Here is a 20,417-nt window from a genome sequence, read left to right on the forward strand (position 1 = left end):
TATGTGCAGCCAACTTCGTAAAACCTACGCTTTGCAAAAGTCAAGACCTGTACTTCTCCATCCCTTCATTTCTCTTTCAAGAAGAGTATGGGGTGGTACAGTGGAAAGAACATATGGTTTGGAATCCTGTAAACTGCTGCCTTGATAGCTTCGGGCACTCTAATTTCTCAGCCTCAGCCCCCTCCTGTGCACAAAGGGGGGTAAGGCCTGGCCTGCAGGGTGTGAGGGAACAAGAGGACCCATAAGCGACTTAGCCTGGCGAACTAGACTTCAAAGTTAGTTCCCTTTTCTTCCTCTTATCTAAAGTCTCAAAGGAGCAAAAACATTTGACCTGTAAAAAAGCCCCTCCCTGCATTATAGCCTGCCTCAGATTTATTTTTTACCTCCCCAGATTTAAATGTTTTGTATGAGTGAATGTGGGAGACATGGGGCTGACAAATGGAGTGGTCCGTGTCGGTACCTTTGACCCCGTCTTTAGTGGTACCCATATGCCCCGGCATCTACTGTGGGGAAAGGACAGAGTCTTCAAAACTCTGCCTGATCCCTAACACATGTGTGTATACGTGTATTCCTAGAAATACCCAAAGACTAGATGAGTACCTACTGGGGCCATAATCAACTGGTCTACCTTGAAAATGAACTTGATCCTAATCTACATTAAACACTAGGCCTGATACGAAGTTATAGATGCAGAAATGAGGATGTAGACACATGGTCATCTCATATGCTGTTATTTTCCATGTGAGGGGTGGGTGTTCTTTGGTCCATGCTCTGGGTGGGTGTCACTGTGCTCAGTAACCCCATTCATGGGAGAGACATTGACTGTGATTAACCTAATGTGAGGCATAATGTGACACAGGTGAGCTCTTGGGTTCACCTTGGGCTTCTCAGCAAGTGAGCGAATGGTGTACACCTGGGCTTCAGTGCCAGCTTCCCCAGTGGATCATCTATCTGTGCATGTGACGTCCTTAGAGTAGCAAGACTAATACTGATATTCCAAGTACTGTGACATGCTGCGTTCCTGTAAAGCATACGGTATCAATTATAAAAGTAGTCTTATGGTTTTAGGAGACAATAAAAATGTTGAACAAGCTTTGATGACAGCTCCTCACCCTGTTTGCCTTTGTACCCATAGCGACACTTGGAGTGGGTGGACATCACCCACTCCAACTGCCTTATCGTACAGCCAGGGACCACTTAGCCTGGTGCTGTACCTACCTAGTCTCTGCTTGGTGACTTTTCTAAGTAATTTAAATGAGCCTAAGTCTTGATATTTTGTAATGAATTTCATGTGTAAAGAATTCTGGATTTAGGCAAATTGAATTGTATGCTCAGAATATCTTTCTTAAATTACATTTATTTGAATTCATTCAAATACTGTCCTACATTTTGAGTTATTGAATGGTGACTTACACAGTACTTATTATGTTTTGTCTTTAATTTTCAGAAACAAATAAAAAAATGGATGATCCAGAACCAAAAGAGAAAGGTGAGATTGTCAAATAAACAGCCTTTAAAATATACTTAGAAAAAAGTCATCATACCATCCAAGAATAACATGATTTTATTTTATATCACTAATTAAAAGAAATTACCACTGGGGTTTTCAATGATTTTATCAACAAACATTTACTAATATTTTATGTAAACATTAAGAGCTAAGGCTCAGAGAGAGATTGCCTGTTTTTTTATTCTAGTTTTGTCATCCACTGTATGTGTGTCTTTGGGAGAATTACCTAACCTTTGTGCCTCAGTTTCCTCTTCTGTAATAACAGGAATAATAAGAGTGCCAACTTCAGAAGGTTGTGTTTCCACAATAGTAATTAAATAAAAATATACAAAAAGTGCATAAAGCAATATTTAACACAGGGAAGACACTTAGGAAATATTAAGTATTATTTATTTTTGATATGTTGACAGCTATGCTAGGTATAGGAATCCAAAGATTGCTAGAACATGATATCTTTTTGCAAGGAGCTTTGATTTATTAGAAGGAAAGACATTCAAACAAAGATACAGCCTATAGAAAGAATTAAATCTGCCTTCCAAAAGTTTATTACAAAGGCATTCTAAGAAATTTAATAACACATAGTATTTTAGTTGAACTCTCAGAGAGGTTCATAAACTTACTCAGAGTGAGGAACTATTTTTAATGTCAGCAAATTATATGGATGATCATAGAGTAGTGGTTATATTTTTAGTATCCATTGACTGATAAGCTCTTTAATGATGAGATGTTATTACAATTTCAGGGATGCCTTTAATTGAATTTGTAGTGATGAAAACAGTATCTACATATGAATCTACTTGTACGTACAATGCACAAGATATTACTTAGTGTGTACATACTATTTGGTAACTGTGGAGTTGCTGGCCTCTGGCTGCAATTTCACAACCCACAGGCTGAGAACTAAGCATCTGCCTCATGCAATTTTTTTTGTCACTAGTTGTTTTAAATTTTTGTCAAAGTAATACAAGGATATGGTTTAGAAAGTTAAACGTTAGCATGAAAAACAGCAGTCCTCTCCCCCACCACTCCCTATCCCTGAATTCCACTCACCAACTCTTGTAGCTGTTTCCTTCTAGTACTTCCTAATGCATTTCTAAATGACTTGTTAATTCTGGCATTTTCTCCTCAATATTGGGAACTGTTGGTTGACTTTGTTGTACAGATGATTGGGATTAGCTCGATCATCGTGCTTGCCCAAGCTCTCCAGTGCCTAACTGTAATAGACAGTGATGAATGCCAGAGCAGGAAGGAGCATAGCAGCAGCTTTTTTTTTTTTTTTTTTTTTTTTGAGACAATCTCGCTTTGTTGCCCGGGCTAGAGTGAGTGCCGTGGTGTCAGCCTAGCTCACAGCAACCTCAAACTCCTGGGCTTAAGTGATCCTACTGCCTCAGCCTCCCGAGTAGCTGGGACTACAGGCATGCGCCACCATGCCCGGCTAATCTTTTTTCTATATATATTTTTAGTTGTCCAGATAATTTATTTCTATTTTTAGTAGAGACAGGGTCTCGCTCAGGCTGGTCTCGAACTCCTGACTTCGAGCGATCCACCCGCCTCGGCCTCCCAGAGGGCTAGGATTACAGGCGTGAGCCACCGCGCCTGTCCATAGCAGCAGCTTTTCATAGCTGATCACGTCTTCTGCTTCAGACATGGCCTTCACCTGGCTTGCTGGATGCCACATGCTCTTGGTTTTTCTCCTACTCTCTGCAGTTTGCTTCTTCTCAGGCTCTTTGAATGGATACTGCCCATCTCCCAGAACAGTAAAGATTGGAGTGCCCCAGTATGCAGTCCTTGGAGCATTTCTCCAGCTACACGTACTCCCTTGATGGTCTCATCTCATCTCCTGGCTTTATGCCAAAGACTGTCACATTTACCCACAGCCTGGGTCTCTTCTCTGAACTCTAGACTGGTGTGTCCAGCTGTCTACATGGTACCTACATGGTAACCTCAGTTGGTTGTCTCATAATCACTTCGAACATAACAGGTCTAAAACCTAACTCCTGATCTTCCCCCCTCAAAATGTACTCCTCCTACAAGCCTTCTCTTTCATGCCTCGCTGTCATTCCATCAGCAACTCTTGGTAGAATTCCTTCAACCCAGAATACACTGAGAATCCAGCTACTTCCTGCCACCTTCACTCACTGCCACCAGGTCCAAGCCACACCATTTCTTGCCTAGATCATTCCAGTTGTCTCCTAACTGGTCTTTCTGCTTGCACTTTGGGTTCTCTATAGTCTTTCTCAATGCAGTAGCTACGGTGACCCTTTTTTAAAACCTGAGTCATATCATGTTGCTAAGATTCCTCCAACATCTTTGTATCTTCTTCAGAGTAAAAGCAAAGTCCTTTGCAGTGGTTTACAAGGCCTCATACCATCCGTTCTCCCTTCCTCGTCTTCTACAGGTTTCCCCTCCACCTTCATGTCATGCAATTCTCCCTGTCTGCTCCCTCCATTCTAGCAACACGGGCTTCCACGCCAAGCACACACGCCCACAAGGCTTGCTGCTTTAGTTCTGCTCCACGGCTGCCCTCTCAGTGAGCCTCCCTGACCCCGGTCTTATTTAAGATTGCAACCCCTTACAGCCCATGCTCTCTTTCCTCGCTGTATTTTCTCTATTGCACTGTCATCACGTGATATAGTCGGTAGTTTTGTTCTTTAGTGTTTATTATCTGGACCTCTCATACGTTTCCGTGAAGACATATTTTTCTTTGTTTTGCTCACTGCTGCACCTCCTAGGCCTAGAACCGCGATGGGCACACGGTAGGCACTCAGTAAATCTCCGTTGAATGAATTTCTGTTATTTTTTAATGAATAAGGATCAACATCAAAAGACATAAAAGGCTGTAAAATCCAAACTGAAGGAGTAAGAGCCAGAACCCAGATGGAACTCCTAGGATGAGAATCTGTGGAGACCCGGCCTGAGTGGGTGGTGCGGGCAGGGGCCTCTGCTGCTGCTGGTCCCGCTGTCCCTGGGGGCGCAGCGTCGCATGGTCTGCCGTGGCTCAGTGGGTCAGAGCTCCGTGGTCTCACGCTGTCTAGAGCATGAAACTAACAAGGAAAAGAAAATCTTCATTTAAAAACCGTTTAACCTTAAATGTCTTCATCTAGAAATGACGATAGTGATTCTTACGCCTCACAGAGTACACACCACAGCAGAAAGATAAAATGGAAACAATATCTGTAAATAATGAACACAGTCTGGTACTATTATTATCCAAATATCTGGACTTTGGGTTGCTTTGATTAGCAGTTAGATTGGTTGATTTGGGGATCTAACGTAGGTGTGCATTTAAAAAAAATTAATATCTACTATCATAGTTATTAATAATTATAAAAGCTAAGGTATTTTTAGGCTCCAAAGTAAGTCACACATAATTTAAAAATAAAGGACAGTTTTAAAAATATCAAATAAATATAGCATTATGTAAAAATCACAAATGTGATTCTCATCACTCAGTTTGCCTTGGACCGATGAGCATTTCATTACGTGGCTCCAAGGCAAAGCCACCACTGCTGTAGCAGACTGGGGCCACGTCCCAGCGCCAAGTTCACTCAAGTCTCGCTCCTCACGATCCTGGATTCCAGGGTGTCACAGAGAAGGGTGAGAAAACAAGCCCTCTTTGTCCTTTATTCATATTTTCATTTGCTACATTGGTTAGGGAAATGAACACTTTTAAGGAAAATTCTGGTTTTCTTTTTTCCTTTTCTTTTTTAAGAGATGGTGTCTTGGTACTTTGCCCAGGCTGGACTGGGACTCCTGGGCTCGAGGGATCCTCCTGTCTTAGCCTCCCAAGTAGCTGGGACTACAGGTGGACGCCACTGTGCCTGGCTAAAATCCTAGTTTTCCTAACAAGCCCCCATCTTTACCCTCCTTCCTGCATGGCTTTAAGACTTGAGTTATGTATCAGATTCAAACCAACCCTACAAATCACCACATTCCCATTACAATTGCATTCAGTTACATATAATTTAAAAAAAACTGAAATTTTAGTGTCTTGAAAAGACAGGAGTTTATTACTTACCCTCATAAATAGCCTAGGACTAGTTTAATGGCTCATGAAGGACCCAGTTTCTCTCTTGCCATTCTGCCATCTTTAGTCCCTAACTTCCTGTTCCCAAGGGGCTGTCCTCACCACCAGTCACTATAGCTACATCCGGATAACAGGGAGGAGGACTGCAGCAGGAGTAGGCCTCTTAGAAGAACTACATTTAACTGACAGAATTTTGTTAAAGCTAAAACTCAGGGTTCTAGTTCTAAGGAAGAAGGGAATATTGAATATCACAAGGAAGCAGTAATTAGCAATCTTGGCATGCAGGATTTTACTCCTTTTGTTACCAAAATGTGTTCGACCACCATATTTTAGGAACATACCTACTGTTCCAGGCTAAAAAGCTTGATAGATCATCAGAATATGTATTTTGAAAAACAATAAATTTCCTAACATTCACCAAAAAAAACCCCAAACCCACAGATCCCTTCATCCCCTTAAATGTTTGCATGCCTGCTACACGCCAGGCATTGTTCTGGACAGGCGGGCCCAGGTGAGAGCAGGACAGACACGCTTCCTGCTTTGGGGGAGCTCACACCTCAGCAGGGAGAACAGCAATACACACAAAAACAAATTGTGATGAGGGTTCTGAGGACACAAAGCAGGGGAGTGTGCTGGAGGGAGAAGTTCTCTCTGGTGGTTAGTGATGTGATCCAGGCAGCCGTGCAAGGACTGAGAGCACTTTGAGCTGGGGAACAGTTTGTGCAAAAGTCCTGATAAGGGAGAGAAGGGCCGGAGAGGCTGGAGTGCCCTGAACAAGCCGAGAGTGCGTGAGATACAGTTAAAGAAAGTCTGGGACCAGACTGTTGCAGGAGTCGGACGTGTTTCTCCATACCGAGGGGCGCCATCCCCAGCCCAGGCCTCCTCTGTACCAGCAGAGCCCTTGCTCAGTCACACATTGACTGTTCGCTTCTAGGAGGTCCACGGCAGTGCATTCTTAAAAGGGAGGGCTGGGGAGGCCAGAGTGTAGGTGTGGTTGATTGCAAAGCTGCCCAGACCTGCCGCTCACAGGGCATTCCTGGGCCCACGACTCTGCCCCTCGTGGGCCAGGGCTCCCGGTTCAGCCTCAGCGGCCGGCGCTGCCCTGCCTGGTGTCCTGTGTGCACAGGTCTCACCTCTGGGAGCCCTGATCCCAAAGGGGGTGTTCGTGGGGAGTGGGGGGCCGGGGTCTCTGGAACCTGGTCAGTTCAACAGCTTCTCTTGACAGGTTTGTCACTCTCTGAGCATTTAAAATTGGCAGTTTAGATCAGTACCAACGAAAAGATGTTTGTAACTAAAGTATTTTATTAAGGGTGAAATGCGAGAATAGTAAGAATTAACAGAAATGATGAATCAGTGTTACCATAGATTCACCGAAAATCCTCTTCAAGCAAATTGTCAGCTTTGGGAATCCCATGTATTTTTTACTCAAATAGATTCTCATGATGTTGTTAACTGGTAGGGAAGAGGGAAGGCGAAACATTCCATTTTTGGAATATGTAGTAAAAAAATTGAATGTGCTTCAACAGTCAGACTTTAGTTTCATAATAACAGAAATTGAGATTTTTTTCAATGGCAGTTATAAATTTGTCTCAGGATGAATTATTAGGTTGACAAATTTTACCTGTATTATCTCCCCTCTAGAATATTGATGAGAAACTACTGATGACATTGGGAAGATATTGTTTTCACTTAGAATTAATAAATCTATGATCCCTTTGTTCTTTTAGAGAATCAGATTTAGCCTATTTTGGTGGAGTCACAGGATTGGAATAAGGTTATTTCAAAATAGGCCCTCATTTGGAGATGTCCGATTCTTAAATCGAATCAGATTATTTGTATCTGTTTTAGATAAAATTGCTATATGGGCTTCTCCCCACTGGATGTCATCTTTGCCCGCATATTCCAGATTCCACAGTCACAAAGTGTGTGAACCGCAGAGTAATGCAATGCAAAAATGGCTCATTAGATGCTAAATTTAAACAATTATTTTTATTCATCGATTTATTCAATACACATTGAGTCCTTAATGGGCCAGACACTGTTTTAGGCACTAGGGCTAAACCAGTCAATAAAACAAAGTTCTAGCTCTCTCTGTACTCACATTTTAATGTGTTGGTGTGGGCTGGTAGGGGATGGATATGTTGTTTTTAAAAGTTAGAATATAACAGGCAGGGATAAATGTGCAAAGGAATATAAAACAGGGAAAGAGAAGAGAGAATGACAGTAGATAGGAGGTGTTGCTTAGATGTCACTGAGACAGGCCTCTTGGAGAGTGTCATTTAAGCAGAGATTTTTGAACAGGCAGGGGAGTGAGCTGCTCCGCCATGTGGGCGCAGAGCTTTGCGGGGTGGAGTAGTGTGCTCCTAGTCCCTGCATCATGTGTGTTTAGCCTGTGTGAGGCTCAGAAAGGAGGTGATTGCTGGCGAGAACTGTGTGAAGGTAGAGAGAGTGTAGGAGCGTGAGAGACACAGTTGAAGGCCAAAGTAAGGACTTTGCAGTGAGGTGGGAAGCCGGTGGGAGACTGAGCAGAAGATGGATATGATCTGCCTTATGTTTTCAAAGGCTCATTCCGGCAGGAGGGGTGCAAGATTGGCAGCAGGGAGACCATTAAGAGACTGCTGCCGTAGTCCAGGTGAGATGGCGATGACCCGGATCAGGATGTAGGGTGGAGGTGGTGAGTGGTGTTTAGATTCTGCATGTCTTTGGATATAAAGTCAGTAGGGTCTGCTACTGGGTGGGCTAATGGGGCATGAGAGAGAGAGAGGAGTCAAACACAACTCTAAGCTTCTTAAAAAGGTGTGCTTTGACAAATTCACTGAGCACAAAAATAGGCAGTATGTTACTGATTTAGTATAGATCAAATGTCAGTCATTAGTTGAGGATTTCTGTGCCTTTAAAGAAATTTGAAGAACAATGGAATACCCATACCTACAAAAAGGAAATGTGTTTTTGCTTGTGTATGTGTATATGTTAGATAAAATTATATTTGTATTGTTGACTTTTCCTGAAATTTTTAAAAGTTTAGACTAATATTTATATCCCATTATATTGTTCATTACAATTAAGGATATATTTAAAAAGAATATATTGTGAATGTCTTATTAAAAGGCATTTAAAGATTTCCTGGTTACTGTTTGTAGTCTTTTAAAAAGTACTAATCAGTGCCCTAACAAAACACCAGATGGCACTAGAAAACAAGTCACATTTATACTAACAGCAATCACATTTGTAATGCAACTTAAAAGAAAAGGCTGCGATGGTTATATTATAGCCAGTAAATCAGCTTGATGCAACTAGTAGCTCATATGGTAAGCTCTTAGTTTTCTGTGGTCATAAAAAAAATAGGTAGAACATACATGGTTAATAATCAACATTATTCAGAAGTTTTCTTATTAAAAACAATCTCCGGTGAAGTTTTTCCTATGATTCTTATACATGTACATAACATATTTGTGCAAAGTTGTTCTGCATTGCTCTGAGGATAAAAACTAAACTCCTTAGTACAGCACATAAGGCATGTCAGGATATAGCTCCTGCCTATGGCTTTTCTATTTGCAGTGCTCTTTCTTATCTCTCTGCTTGCCTTTCCTCTCTTTACTCCTATGTACTAGAACTGAGCTTAGAAGTTATCTTTTTCAGGAGGCCTTTTCTGACTGCATTCCTCTCTCCTGCCCCACACCAGGTGTGCTTCTCCTTTGTGTCCTCAAGACACCTTGTGCTTATAGATTTGTAGGGCGTATTTTCAGTTTTTCTCTTAATTTATATGCAAAAAAGCTTATTAAGGGTAGGAGGCATGACCATCCCTTCCCCGTTGTATTAATCATAGTTGTTGGGGTTCTCCAGAGAAACAAAACCAATAGAGTGTGTGTGTGTGTGTGTGTGTGTGTGTTTACAGACAGAGACAGAAAGAGATTTATTTTAAGGAATTGGCTCACATGATTCTAGAAGCTGGCCAGTCTAAAGTCTGCAGGACAGGCTGGCAAGCTGGAGACCCGGAGAAGACTTGATGTTGCAACCTGAGCCCGAAGGCAGACTGGAGGCAGAATTCCCTCTTCCTGGAGGGAAGTCAGTCCTTTTCTTAAGGCCTTCATCTGACTGGGTGAGGCTTACGTACATTATGGATAGTAATCTGCTTTACTCAAAGCACTTAAAAAATACCTTCATAGCAACATCTAGATATATTTGACCAAATATTTGGGTACTGTGGCCTAGCCAAGTTGACACATAAAATTAACCTTCACACCCTTCCAGTGGCATTTAACCGTAACATAGTAGGGGCTGAGTAAATAGTTGTAGTATGAAAAATATACAGTATTCCCATTCCCTTTAATTGCCTCTTCATCTGATGGTAGTAATATGAGACATAAATAGCCTAAACGGTGGGCAGGAAGAGTTTATAAACAGAAAAGTCAAAGTATCAATGTACTTGAAGTATCTATAATGTTACTACATTTCAAGTTATTTTCATATGGGTTCTCATTTAATCCTTACTGTAAAATCTTACGAGTTAAGCATCTTTTTAGCCATTATTTCTTTAAATATTTTTTCTTCTTTATCACTTCTGGGACTTCAATTACTTGTGTATTGGACTGTTTGACAGTGTCCCCCAAGGTCTCTGAAATTTTGTTCATTTTTTTTTTCATTTTTTTTCCTATTGGATTGCATAATTTCTACTGCTCTGTCTTCAAGTTCAGTGATTCTTTCTTCTACCATTAAAAATCTGCTGTTGAGCCCATCTAGTAAAGTTTTCATTTGAGCTGTGATTTTTTTCAGCTCTAGATCTCCAGTTGCTTCTTTTTTATAGTTTCCATGTCACTATTGAGATTCTACATCTGTTTGCTCCTTACTATGTTTTTCTTTAATTCTTTGTACTTATATATAATCACTAATTTGAAGTATTTTTCTAAGAAACCCAATATCTGGATATCCTGGCAAACAGTTGTTATTGGCTACAACATTTTTTTTCCCTGAGTGTGGGTCAGGGGATTCCTGTTTCTTTGCATGTTTAATCTAGTAGTTTTTGGTTGAAAATTGGATTGTTTATATGATATAATATGTTGTAGCAACTTCAGAATTTGTTTTGTTCTTGGGATTGTTCATGTGTGGTAAATAGTTAACTTCTAGACTCAAACTGAAAAATCTGTCTCCCCTGCAGTGCAAAACAGCTATTATCTCTGCTCAGGATTTTTGGCCTCCTTGCTGTTATTCAAGTGTAGCTCTCTGCAGGGCAGGGATAGAGATGTCTTGTGCCTGCAGAGTTTACTGATCTGCCAAAGATTTGGGTGGAATTCATACTTGGATTTTGGGGCTTGCTTCTGGGATTCACTATCTAAATTTCCAGTTGTTTTGCCAGCCCCAAGTTTTTCCCTCTTACACCTCAGGCTACCAGGACTTCTATTTTCTGCTGCCCAAACTATGTACTGGGAAATCCACTCAGGAAAAACATAACAAACTTGTAAATTTCTTTCAGAGTAGGTTTCTGTAGCAGTCAGCCTCCACGAAGGCTCCAGTGATTCTCACCTCCAGGTGTTCATCCTCTGTGTAGTCCTCTCTCTGTGGAGTAGGGCGGACCTGTATGACCAGTAGGATATTGCAGCAGTGACAGTGTGTGGCACCTCCACCCTCCCTCTCTTGCTTTCTTTCTCACCGTGTGATCTCTGCACACACTGGCTCTCCTTCATCTTCTGCCTTCTGCCATGAGTGGAAGCAGCCTGAGCCTCTCACCAGATACAGATGCCAGAGCCATGCTTCTTGTACAGGCTGCAGAACCATGAGCCAAATAAACCTCTTTTCTTTATAAATTAAAAAAGAGAAGAAAAGAAAAGAAGTGATAGAGTGTGACTTCCAAGGTTAGATCATAAAAGATGTTGCAGCTTTCACTTTGCTCTCCTTTGGATCACTTGCTCTGGGGAAACCAGCTGCCATGTCTTGAGAGTATAAACCAGCCAGGTCTATGTAGCAAAAAATTGTCTAAAATAATGTTTACTGTTGTTGCAAGCTGCTAAGTTTGGGGGTGATTTGTTTTTGCTGTCATATGTAGCTAATCCATCCCCCTCAACTCCTTGCTTTTTCACCAGGCTCACTACTGTGAAGGTGGAAAGTTATCAGTGATTGAGGGATTTGGGTAGACTTTATTCTCAGATTTTAGATCTCAGCTCTTCTGCAGCTCTCCTGCTTCCAAAATTTTCTTTTTAAATTTCTGTCTGTCCTGCTGTTCTAAATGCTGTCATCTGCCCCTTCAGTAGGGAAGCCACAGTTTCTCACTGGCTGACTTGGGGTGATTGGAGAATACCCCCCTGCAAGAAAACCACAACTCATTCTTCCTACACAATGTAGAAACAGTCTGTTAGGAATAAACTTACAATGCCTTCAAATAGTTGTTTTAATGTTTCAGTAATAATTCACTGATTTAATGAAATATAAATACTAATACTCTTTGAATACTAGAAAAGTTGAGCATCTCAAATTTGTGAGCCATTCTGGATTCCCTGACTGTGAACTTCTATCTTTTGCCCATTTTCCCTTGAACTATTTTTTTCTTTTTCTTGTTGATTTCAGTGCTTTCATTTATATTACTGATATTACTTCCTTGTTGGTTTTTGATATTGAAAAAACATTTTCCCTATTGGTCTTTTACCTATTAACTTCATATATGATGCCTCACAGCTACATAATGGTTAGAATAAATGAGTTCATGAATGAATTCATGACAGACTGGTGTTCTCTGGTCTGCTATAGTACTTTGAGATCAGACAAGACTGGGCACTTTCAGAGTAGTATAGTTGTAGACTGTTAAAGTACTTTGCATAGGTTCAACAATGTCTCCTGGCTTTCATATATTTTTTTATTCTAAAATAACAAAATATTAATATGTACAAAACCACTGGACAGCCTTGATTCACATGGCTTTGGCTTGGGAGCTAGGAAAGTATGAAATGTGGTCCCTTCCTTGAAGAATTTATTCATTCATTTTCCAGAGGTAAGAACTGTAGTACTTGGCTGCGGAGACGTGTGTCATGAAGTCACAATCATTCAGTCTCTGAGGTCCTTTCCATTGATGGATTGATTCCATCAAGCAAGTCATCTCTGCCTTGAACATAATTTCTACATGATCAATACAGTTAGGTCTTCTGTTTTTTAGCTGCCTAGTGGATTTTTTTTAGCATTGTCTAAGGAGTCCTAAAATACTAGGTATTCCTCATTATTAGCACCAACAGCCCACCTTGATGTTGGAGCACAGGCTGGTGGTTCAGTTTGGGCCCACGATGCCTTAGTAATTGTCGCATATTGTAGAAGAGCAGTGTAGCAATAGTACATTTAAACCAGCTCAGGGAAAAGCTTTGAAAAAACAATCTCTCTCCCACCCTTGCAGCTGTGAAGAGGTTATGAGATAACTGCCGTTAAAGATTTATTATAGTCATTACATTCAACAGCTACAGTAGTTTTAGTGGTTCCTAAAATATACCAGCAGTTATTGTCTGATTACTTCCACAGATAAGTTAATTATAGGAGATTTCTGACTCTTATACAAGTCTGATTTAGAGAGAAGTTTAATTACAGCAATTTTAGTGATTTAAATAAACTCAGCATATATTACCAGTCTCAGCAAGTGTAGTGGAAGATTTTAGCTGTTTTGAAATACACACTCTCTTTGTTTTTATTTTTCATTTCATGACTTTTAACCATAGTAATAATTTAGGATTTGAGGACACCTGTTTTCGCCAGAGTGAATCTTCAGTCAAACACACCACAGGACAATAATAGCAAATTCGTCCTTATCATTAAAATCTCATTCTAGTGCTTCCCAGTGAGTACCCCACATTTTACAAAACTAATTTGTGTAATGATCGTGACAATATGAGTAGGAAAGTAAAATAGGTTTCTTAAGGGGAGAAAAATCAGGTATTAGTGTGTTTTAAAAGTATTGTTAGGATCATAATTTGTTTAATTGATGGGACCTGTGACACTATCATCAAATTAAGCTAATACACTTTACTGTTTATTAACACATTGTCTATTTGTATACTGAGGCAAATTAAAGATTAACATATTACCCACATAGGGGTATTACCCACATAGGCCCCAGCTAGCCTAAAATTAAGCTTTCAAAAAATGTGCCATAAAAAGACAGTGCTATGGGTAGTTGAATATATTCATTTTTTTAAACAAGACTTCAAATTGGAGAGTGCATTAGTTTGAAACATGCATTATTGAAAATTACCTCAGTCTGAGCTCTGTCGAGCTCTTCCCCACAGCATTTTTCCTTCTTCTGTGATCATGGGAGGTTCTGCAGGCATTCACCGCAGTAATTCCTGCCATATTTTTCTATGATTTTTCACTTTAAAAGCAAATATTCATTGACAATAGAAAGTATCAGGAATAGTGAAAACAAATGAAATCCTCTCTCCTGTTTCAGTTGGGGCGATTTTATTACATTCTTCCCTGGAAGCCGGTCTGCCACCTTCCCTAACGCTGTGGAATGTCGGTCAGGCTTTTCCTCTTTGCTAGAATGCTCTTTGTCCTTCGTCTTCATCTGCTGGGATGCTGCAGTCCTTTGCTGTGCCCGCACGTGGTCAGCAGTGCGGTGGAGCAGGGTGGGGGCGGCCGGGACCCGCGCTGGACACTCGGGACGGAGGGGACGCCCAGCACCTGCAGCGGCACGTCTGTCTCAGAGCCACGACAAGCCCAGCCTCGCAGCGCTTTAGGAACACATCACAAGGGGCGCTGTGAGCTGGGGACATTTGCTGACAGAAAGCAGGATTTCCATATGGACAGGCGGCACTGGATGCCCCAGAGGCGCTGGCGTAGCGCAGAGCCGGGTCCCTAGCCCTGCCACGTCCTGCGGAGCTGGGCCGGGATGACCGCAGCGGGGTTCATGCTCGGGGCGGGACGGCAGCCACACTCGTGGTTTATCAACTGCCCTTGCGCTTTTATCTAACCTTCCACTTTCCTCCTCACCCTCCATCTAGAACATCTGAAGCTATATGATATATAATTAACTTCCGTCAAAACCAGTGATGCACCCAACAAAACTATTCTCTATTCAGGCACCATCGTGTACTGCGGCATTTCCCACCCCTGCCTATGTAGTATTAATAGAATCGTATGGGGCAGCTTTCAGACAAGGCCTGGGTCCCCTCCGCCCCCGCCCAGTTCTGAGTTCACAGCTCTGGGTCAGTAATTGCAATGTGCAGTCATGGTCGAGAAGCGCTAGCCAAGGGGCGCTGTTTCCCTGATCGGTCTGGTCTGGGTACCACCAGGCTCTCCGTAACTAAAACTTTTTTATTGGGATCACCTGGTTCAGAGATCATTCTTTGATAATATTTAAATCCCGTTTGAAGAGATTTTGTAGCTTGATGAACTATGAAGACAACAAAAGGATTGTTTGAGAAAAGCTGAACCTATAGCATGGGGAGAAAACTGTTGCGAGTTTATGAGACAGCTGTCTTAAAGGTAACTGTATGAGCCACAAATGGTAAGCAAACATAGCCGTGGTGAGGAGCTGCGGAAAACTTTCAGAGCTTCTCATCGTGATGTGGGCAGGGTGCCGAGCCTGGCTAGGCAGCTGGCCCCGAGTCCTGGTGTGGATCCTTTTCCTCTTTCCTGGTCCACGTCTGTTTCATCTGTGAACTCTCGCCTCACCCTGGCCCATTCCTTTGCTACACCTTACAAGTGTGAATCAGGAATAAGGGAATAATTCTAACACATTCTCAGTTGCCATCTACACAGGCTCAAACCAGGTATTGATTTTTATCAATAATATTTACAAAGGTCTAGCTTTTTCTAGCTTTTTTTTAAAACCATCAGTTACCATTGCTTTGGTGCCAGCCAATGTTGGAAGAAAGATGAGCCTTTTCCACTGCTGCACATGAGCTGCTTGGGAAGGACAGTATCTGTACCCATTTCCAGCTTTGACTAGAAGAGACCCACTTCTGGCTGAATGTTGCCTCAAGCCCCCCAGCCCCACCCCTGCTGTCTTTTTTACCCACCTTCACTGTGGCAGCAGGGGGTAGAAACTGTCATTTGGGGTTTTTGCTGCTTAACTATTTGAGGCAACTAATTTAATCCTTGTTGTGTGTGGGCTACACAGTAGCCAGGGATCTAGGACAAATCGTTTATTGAGGATACATTCCTACATGGGATGAAAATGTTTGGGGAAAAATATAACCCTAAATAATAAATAGCAAATGCATTCCACTTTATTGGTTCACTTTTTACCTTTCCCCAAGGGGCGTGGCTGTGCCTTGTACCCAGAAGGTGCTCAGCATTTACTGGGTCATTGCCATGGACCTATTCTTGAGTTGCCAGGGAGAATTTCTTTTAAACTCTTATCATTAAAGTAATAAGAAAACATCACTGAGGTGCCTAAAGGCCATCTCTTTCATGGTTCTTTCCCCAAATTATTCACTACTAGATATATTAACTACTTAAGGTATACGAATATATAGCAACTTATATTGTAAATTCTAAACTCATTTGAAGTCATGTTTGTCCAGTTGGTTGTTGTAGAATCAGAGACCACTGATTTTTGCCTTTAAGTTCATTTTTAAGAAGTCAACGGGTGTGAGTGAAAGAAGTAGGAGAAGGAATTATGTCTATTCTAACACATTTGCTTTTACAAGGGATTCATTTGTGTCTGGTGAAGGTATAGTTTCATTTGCCATGTCCTGGGACTTCCGCCATGCTGGGACTTCAGCATGGTGACTCTTCTTAAAATGAAAGTGGGAATTGAATTAAAGGGAATAACAAAGGGAGTAATAGCTTCTCGCTAAGAGGGATGATTCATTAATTTAACAAAACATTTGGGCTTCTGTGAGCCATGGGACGCTCTGAAAACAAAGCCAATAACTACAACGTAAGGGGGTAGAGGTTATGAACAAGATGCTGTGGGAGCAGCAAGGAGGGAATGACTCACTGCTGGGGGGTGATGGAAGCAACTGAAGTCTTCATGGAGCGATGACATTTGAGCTGGTCCTCAAGTCGTGGGCAAGGGTTGTGTCCATGCGATAGTCCTGTGAATTCAGATACTGAATTATTTTCAATGACAGGGATGATATGGAAAAAATAAATGTTTCTGCACACAGCAAGCTCATCCTTACTCCAAGAGCAGTACTGCTAGGGTCTCACAGGTAATGCTCCCTAGACAGCAGATTAGATTACAGTCTTGTCCTAAAAGCTTGATGCCACTACTTTTGGAGAAAATTGTTTTAATTCACTTTTTTCTAATATCCAGTGACTTGCATATTTTCACTACTTTGATTCTTTAAAACCATTGATGGTGCCTTCTTCTATTTGTCCCATTCCTGTTAAATGTAATGGATTTAATTAGTGGCTACTTCTAGAACTATCTTTATCTGAAGCCTTCAGAGCTAGCTGGCTATGGTGATTGAAATACCAACTTGGTTCAAGTTGTGCAAAGCACGCTTTAAACTTGAAATAAAGGTGAATAAAATCTATTTATACAGCACGATGCCTTTAATTGATACCCTTTACATAAAAGCCAAGGTTTGATAAAGTTATGTTGCAGATAATAACCTTGATTTTTATGCTTCATTGAAATTTGTCTCCTCTCCCCCAAGGATCACTGACTTCTTTGTGCATTTATACCATCATATTAGTGATGTTATTACTAATGTCATTCAGCTAGTCATAGGGTGGAAGTAGCATTAATTGCAAATTATAGCTTCAACATAAAACCAATGAACTTGGGTGAATGTTTAATTTCTGGGCCTTGTCACTTTGATTCATACTGCGTCTTGCTTTTTAACTGCTGCCGTGAACCCCATGTGCATTTCTCTGCAGTATATTTTTTCATGGCACTTCCAGACAGTCACGGGAGTGGAGCAGTATAGCACCCAGCAGGGTAGATGTTGTTGCGCCATTAATTGCGTACCTCTGTGCCTTGTGAGGAAGGGGGCCACAGGCAGATTGTCTTTTACCCCCTGAGAGTATGATACTTGACAGTGCACTTACTGGAGTATTTCTCCGTGATTATAAAACACAAGTGAAGAGACTTTTTAGAAAGAAAGAGAAAAATGAGGAATATTTTTAAATTGCCTTTTAGATTAATAGTATCATTTAGTGCATTGGTACTAGTGTGATGGAAATACACAACATGTTTCCACTTTTGGTCGTCTGAATTTGGAATTGGATCTGTTTAGTTTTTAGACTGAAGTGTGTGGCTGAATGTGGTGTTTGGAGATTTAGGCCCTTATTGATGTTACAAGAAATTTGGAGATATCAGATTATTATTCTTTGACTTGTGTCAGCCTTTAAAATCGTCAGCATTATTAATTTTGTTCTCTCTCTTCTATTATTTTTTTGGTCTGTATCTTAGGCAGATATATTATTAATTTTTTAAATCCATGAGCATTTTACTTATAGGCAATTAAATTCCTCTTACTTGTGTGAAATCACCTACTCAAAACTAGAAAATTGTTGCAGCACAGTAGAAAGGGTCCTTGACCAGGAGTTTCAGTCTTCTACCAATTCTTATTTCCACTTTGATCTTGAACTAGTCTTGGCCACTCTGAGTTTTTCTTTATCCGTATGTAAAATACAGAGATAATTCTGTCAGCATTCCTGCAGTTTTTGTGCAGGTCACACAACCATTTTGTTTTGTCACTGGTGTCATGCTATACAGATATGAGCAACTATTATCATTACTTTCTCTCCAATGATTATTTTATGTAAACTGCATGTGATCCCCAAATCCAGGTGCAAACTAAGAATAGTCTAATACTGTTTATTTGTGTATGTGGCTTTTTCAAGAGGTTCCTAATGAATATGATAAACTTTGTATGCATGACATCCCAATGTTCTAAGTGCAAAAGAAAGGTAGTAATTCTTCAGGGGTGTTTCTGTAAAAAGTGTTTATGTGTAGAAAATGAACATCTATCTACAACCTGAATACGGTATGAGAATATTGGAGAGCTATTTGAGGAATGCTTGTAGTGGCATCTCATTAAAGAGTAAGTTATGCTTTCTTTCTACCTTGGGTGTTAAAGCTTTATTAACACGGAGTTTGAAAACAGCTAACAAAAAAAGATAAATGCTTAAGGGATTTATTATAAAACTCAGTAGTGCCATTAATTTTCATGTATGCTCTAAATTGCTGGAATAAAATAATGTATTCAGCAAGGAAGCAAGTTCCTTCTTCCTCCCATGAGTCTGCTTGATTGTGCAATTGGTCTCTCATTCTTTAATTAAACTTGTCCAAAGATAGGATCAGCTGAAGTATTTACTGTATAAATAGTTTTCATTCCCAGTGTGCAAGTTTAAAACCGTGGTAAAAAGAGTTTGCCATCTGTTAAAAATGAAAACATATGGTGTGCTGTTGCATAAAAATAAACTGCACATTATTCATAAAAAGGAACACAACATATATCACATCGTTGGGGCTGACAATAATCTGTGATGTTTTGGAATGTCACCCCCCTCCTTCTCTCTAAGTGACAGTATGCTCAGTAATGCATTATGTCAAAAATCATGATCATCTAAAAATGTAATGACATTAACACATGTATTTTTATTTAAGTGAAATAGATTTATCTGACTATGAGTTTTACTGGTAAGTTACAATTTTTTAATTTTTCTTTGATATTTTCAAATTTAATTATCTCTGAGTTTTATTTTCAAGTCTTTTTTTTCCCCTAAGATTTAACCATTTAATTTAGCAGGGAATTTACCCATTCCACTCTCTCTGTACGGCCATTGCCTTAGCCCTGTGACTTCTCTGGCTTGTGCATCACAACAAGAGAATCTTCCTGCCTCTACTTTTTGCCCTTCTGCTTATATGTGCCTACTAAAAAGGAAGCTTCCTGAAACACAGGTTATTTATGCTCGCTCATGAAAGCCATCAGTAATAGCACATTGTCTGAGGGAGGCAAAGTCTAAATTCATCACAATAATGAATTTATTCATTATTCGAGGAACCCCATAATGCGGCTTCAAGCCACCTGTACGGCCTTGCCCCTAATTATCCCTGTCCCAGCACTGTGATAGTCAGGAATTATTGTTAACTTCTTTTTAGATATGATAATAGTATTGTAGGTATGTTTTTATAAGTTTATTATAATAGCTTTATTGAGGTATAGTTAACATACAGTAAACTTCACCTAAAGCATACAATTTGGTAAGTTTTAACGTGTATGAAACTCCATGGAATCCCACCAGAGTGTTCACAAATCTCTGAAATTACCTCTTTCTCATTTCTACCTCCATACTTTCCTCTTTCTTTGGAATATTTTCCCGTGCCCTCCCTCATCCCAAATTAGATCTGTGCTTCCAGACTCAGTTCAAACACCCTTTTACTTCTTGATTCTTTCCTTATTTTTCCAATTAGTAGTAAATTCTTTGCATCTTTGTATTCACACAGCACTTTGTAATTCTTATTTTGACTGATAATTTTCCACCTTTTATTCTAGTCATTAATTTACTCCCCCCACAATTTCTAATGTGTAATGTATTTGAGAATATGGGTTGTGTTTTGTTTATCTTTGTGTATCCCCCATGCTAGTTAGCATAATACCTTGTGGGACACTCAATTAATATGTGTCAAAGTGGTTTGAAAACTGTCATATAATGTTTCTCTAAAGAATCTAATAACCAAATTAATGCAGTGAAAAAATTTTGATTAACAGGTCAGAGCAGGTTATCATTTTCTCGATTGGATTTTTTTTCTATATAGCAGTAGTTATGGATCTCCTAAAATCTTTTTGGCCCTCTTCTGTTTAGTATTTCTTCATGAACAATTAATATCTCACAAAATTTTGTGGGAAGTTCTGACTTATTTGTTTCAGACAAAACCAGTTGCATTCTTTGGTCCTGATTTAGGTCCCATTTCAGATTAACAAACTCTAAAAATATAAATTCTTAAGA

General features: G+C 40.3%; 1 protein-coding gene across 5 annotated transcripts in view; it reads left to right on the forward strand.

Moving 5' to 3' along the window:
- Window positions 1-20,417, forward strand: part of ASPH (aspartate beta-hydroxylase) — a 224,800-nt gene that overhangs the window by 93,018 nt on the left and 111,365 nt on the right. For all 5 annotated transcript variants that reach the window (XM_045560957.1, XM_045560959.1, XM_045560960.1 and 2 more), the window contains one exon: window positions 1,448-1,489. In XM_045560957.1, coding sequence (XP_045416913.1) covers window positions 1,448-1,489 — 42 coding nt within the window. The remainder of the gene's footprint in view (window positions 1-1,447; window positions 1,490-20,417) is intronic.

This window comes from Lemur catta, chromosome 9, assembly GCF_020740605.2.
Source record: "Lemur catta isolate mLemCat1 chromosome 9, mLemCat1.pri, whole genome shotgun sequence".
NCBI lineage: Eukaryota > Metazoa > Chordata > Mammalia > Primates > Lemuridae > Lemur > Lemur catta.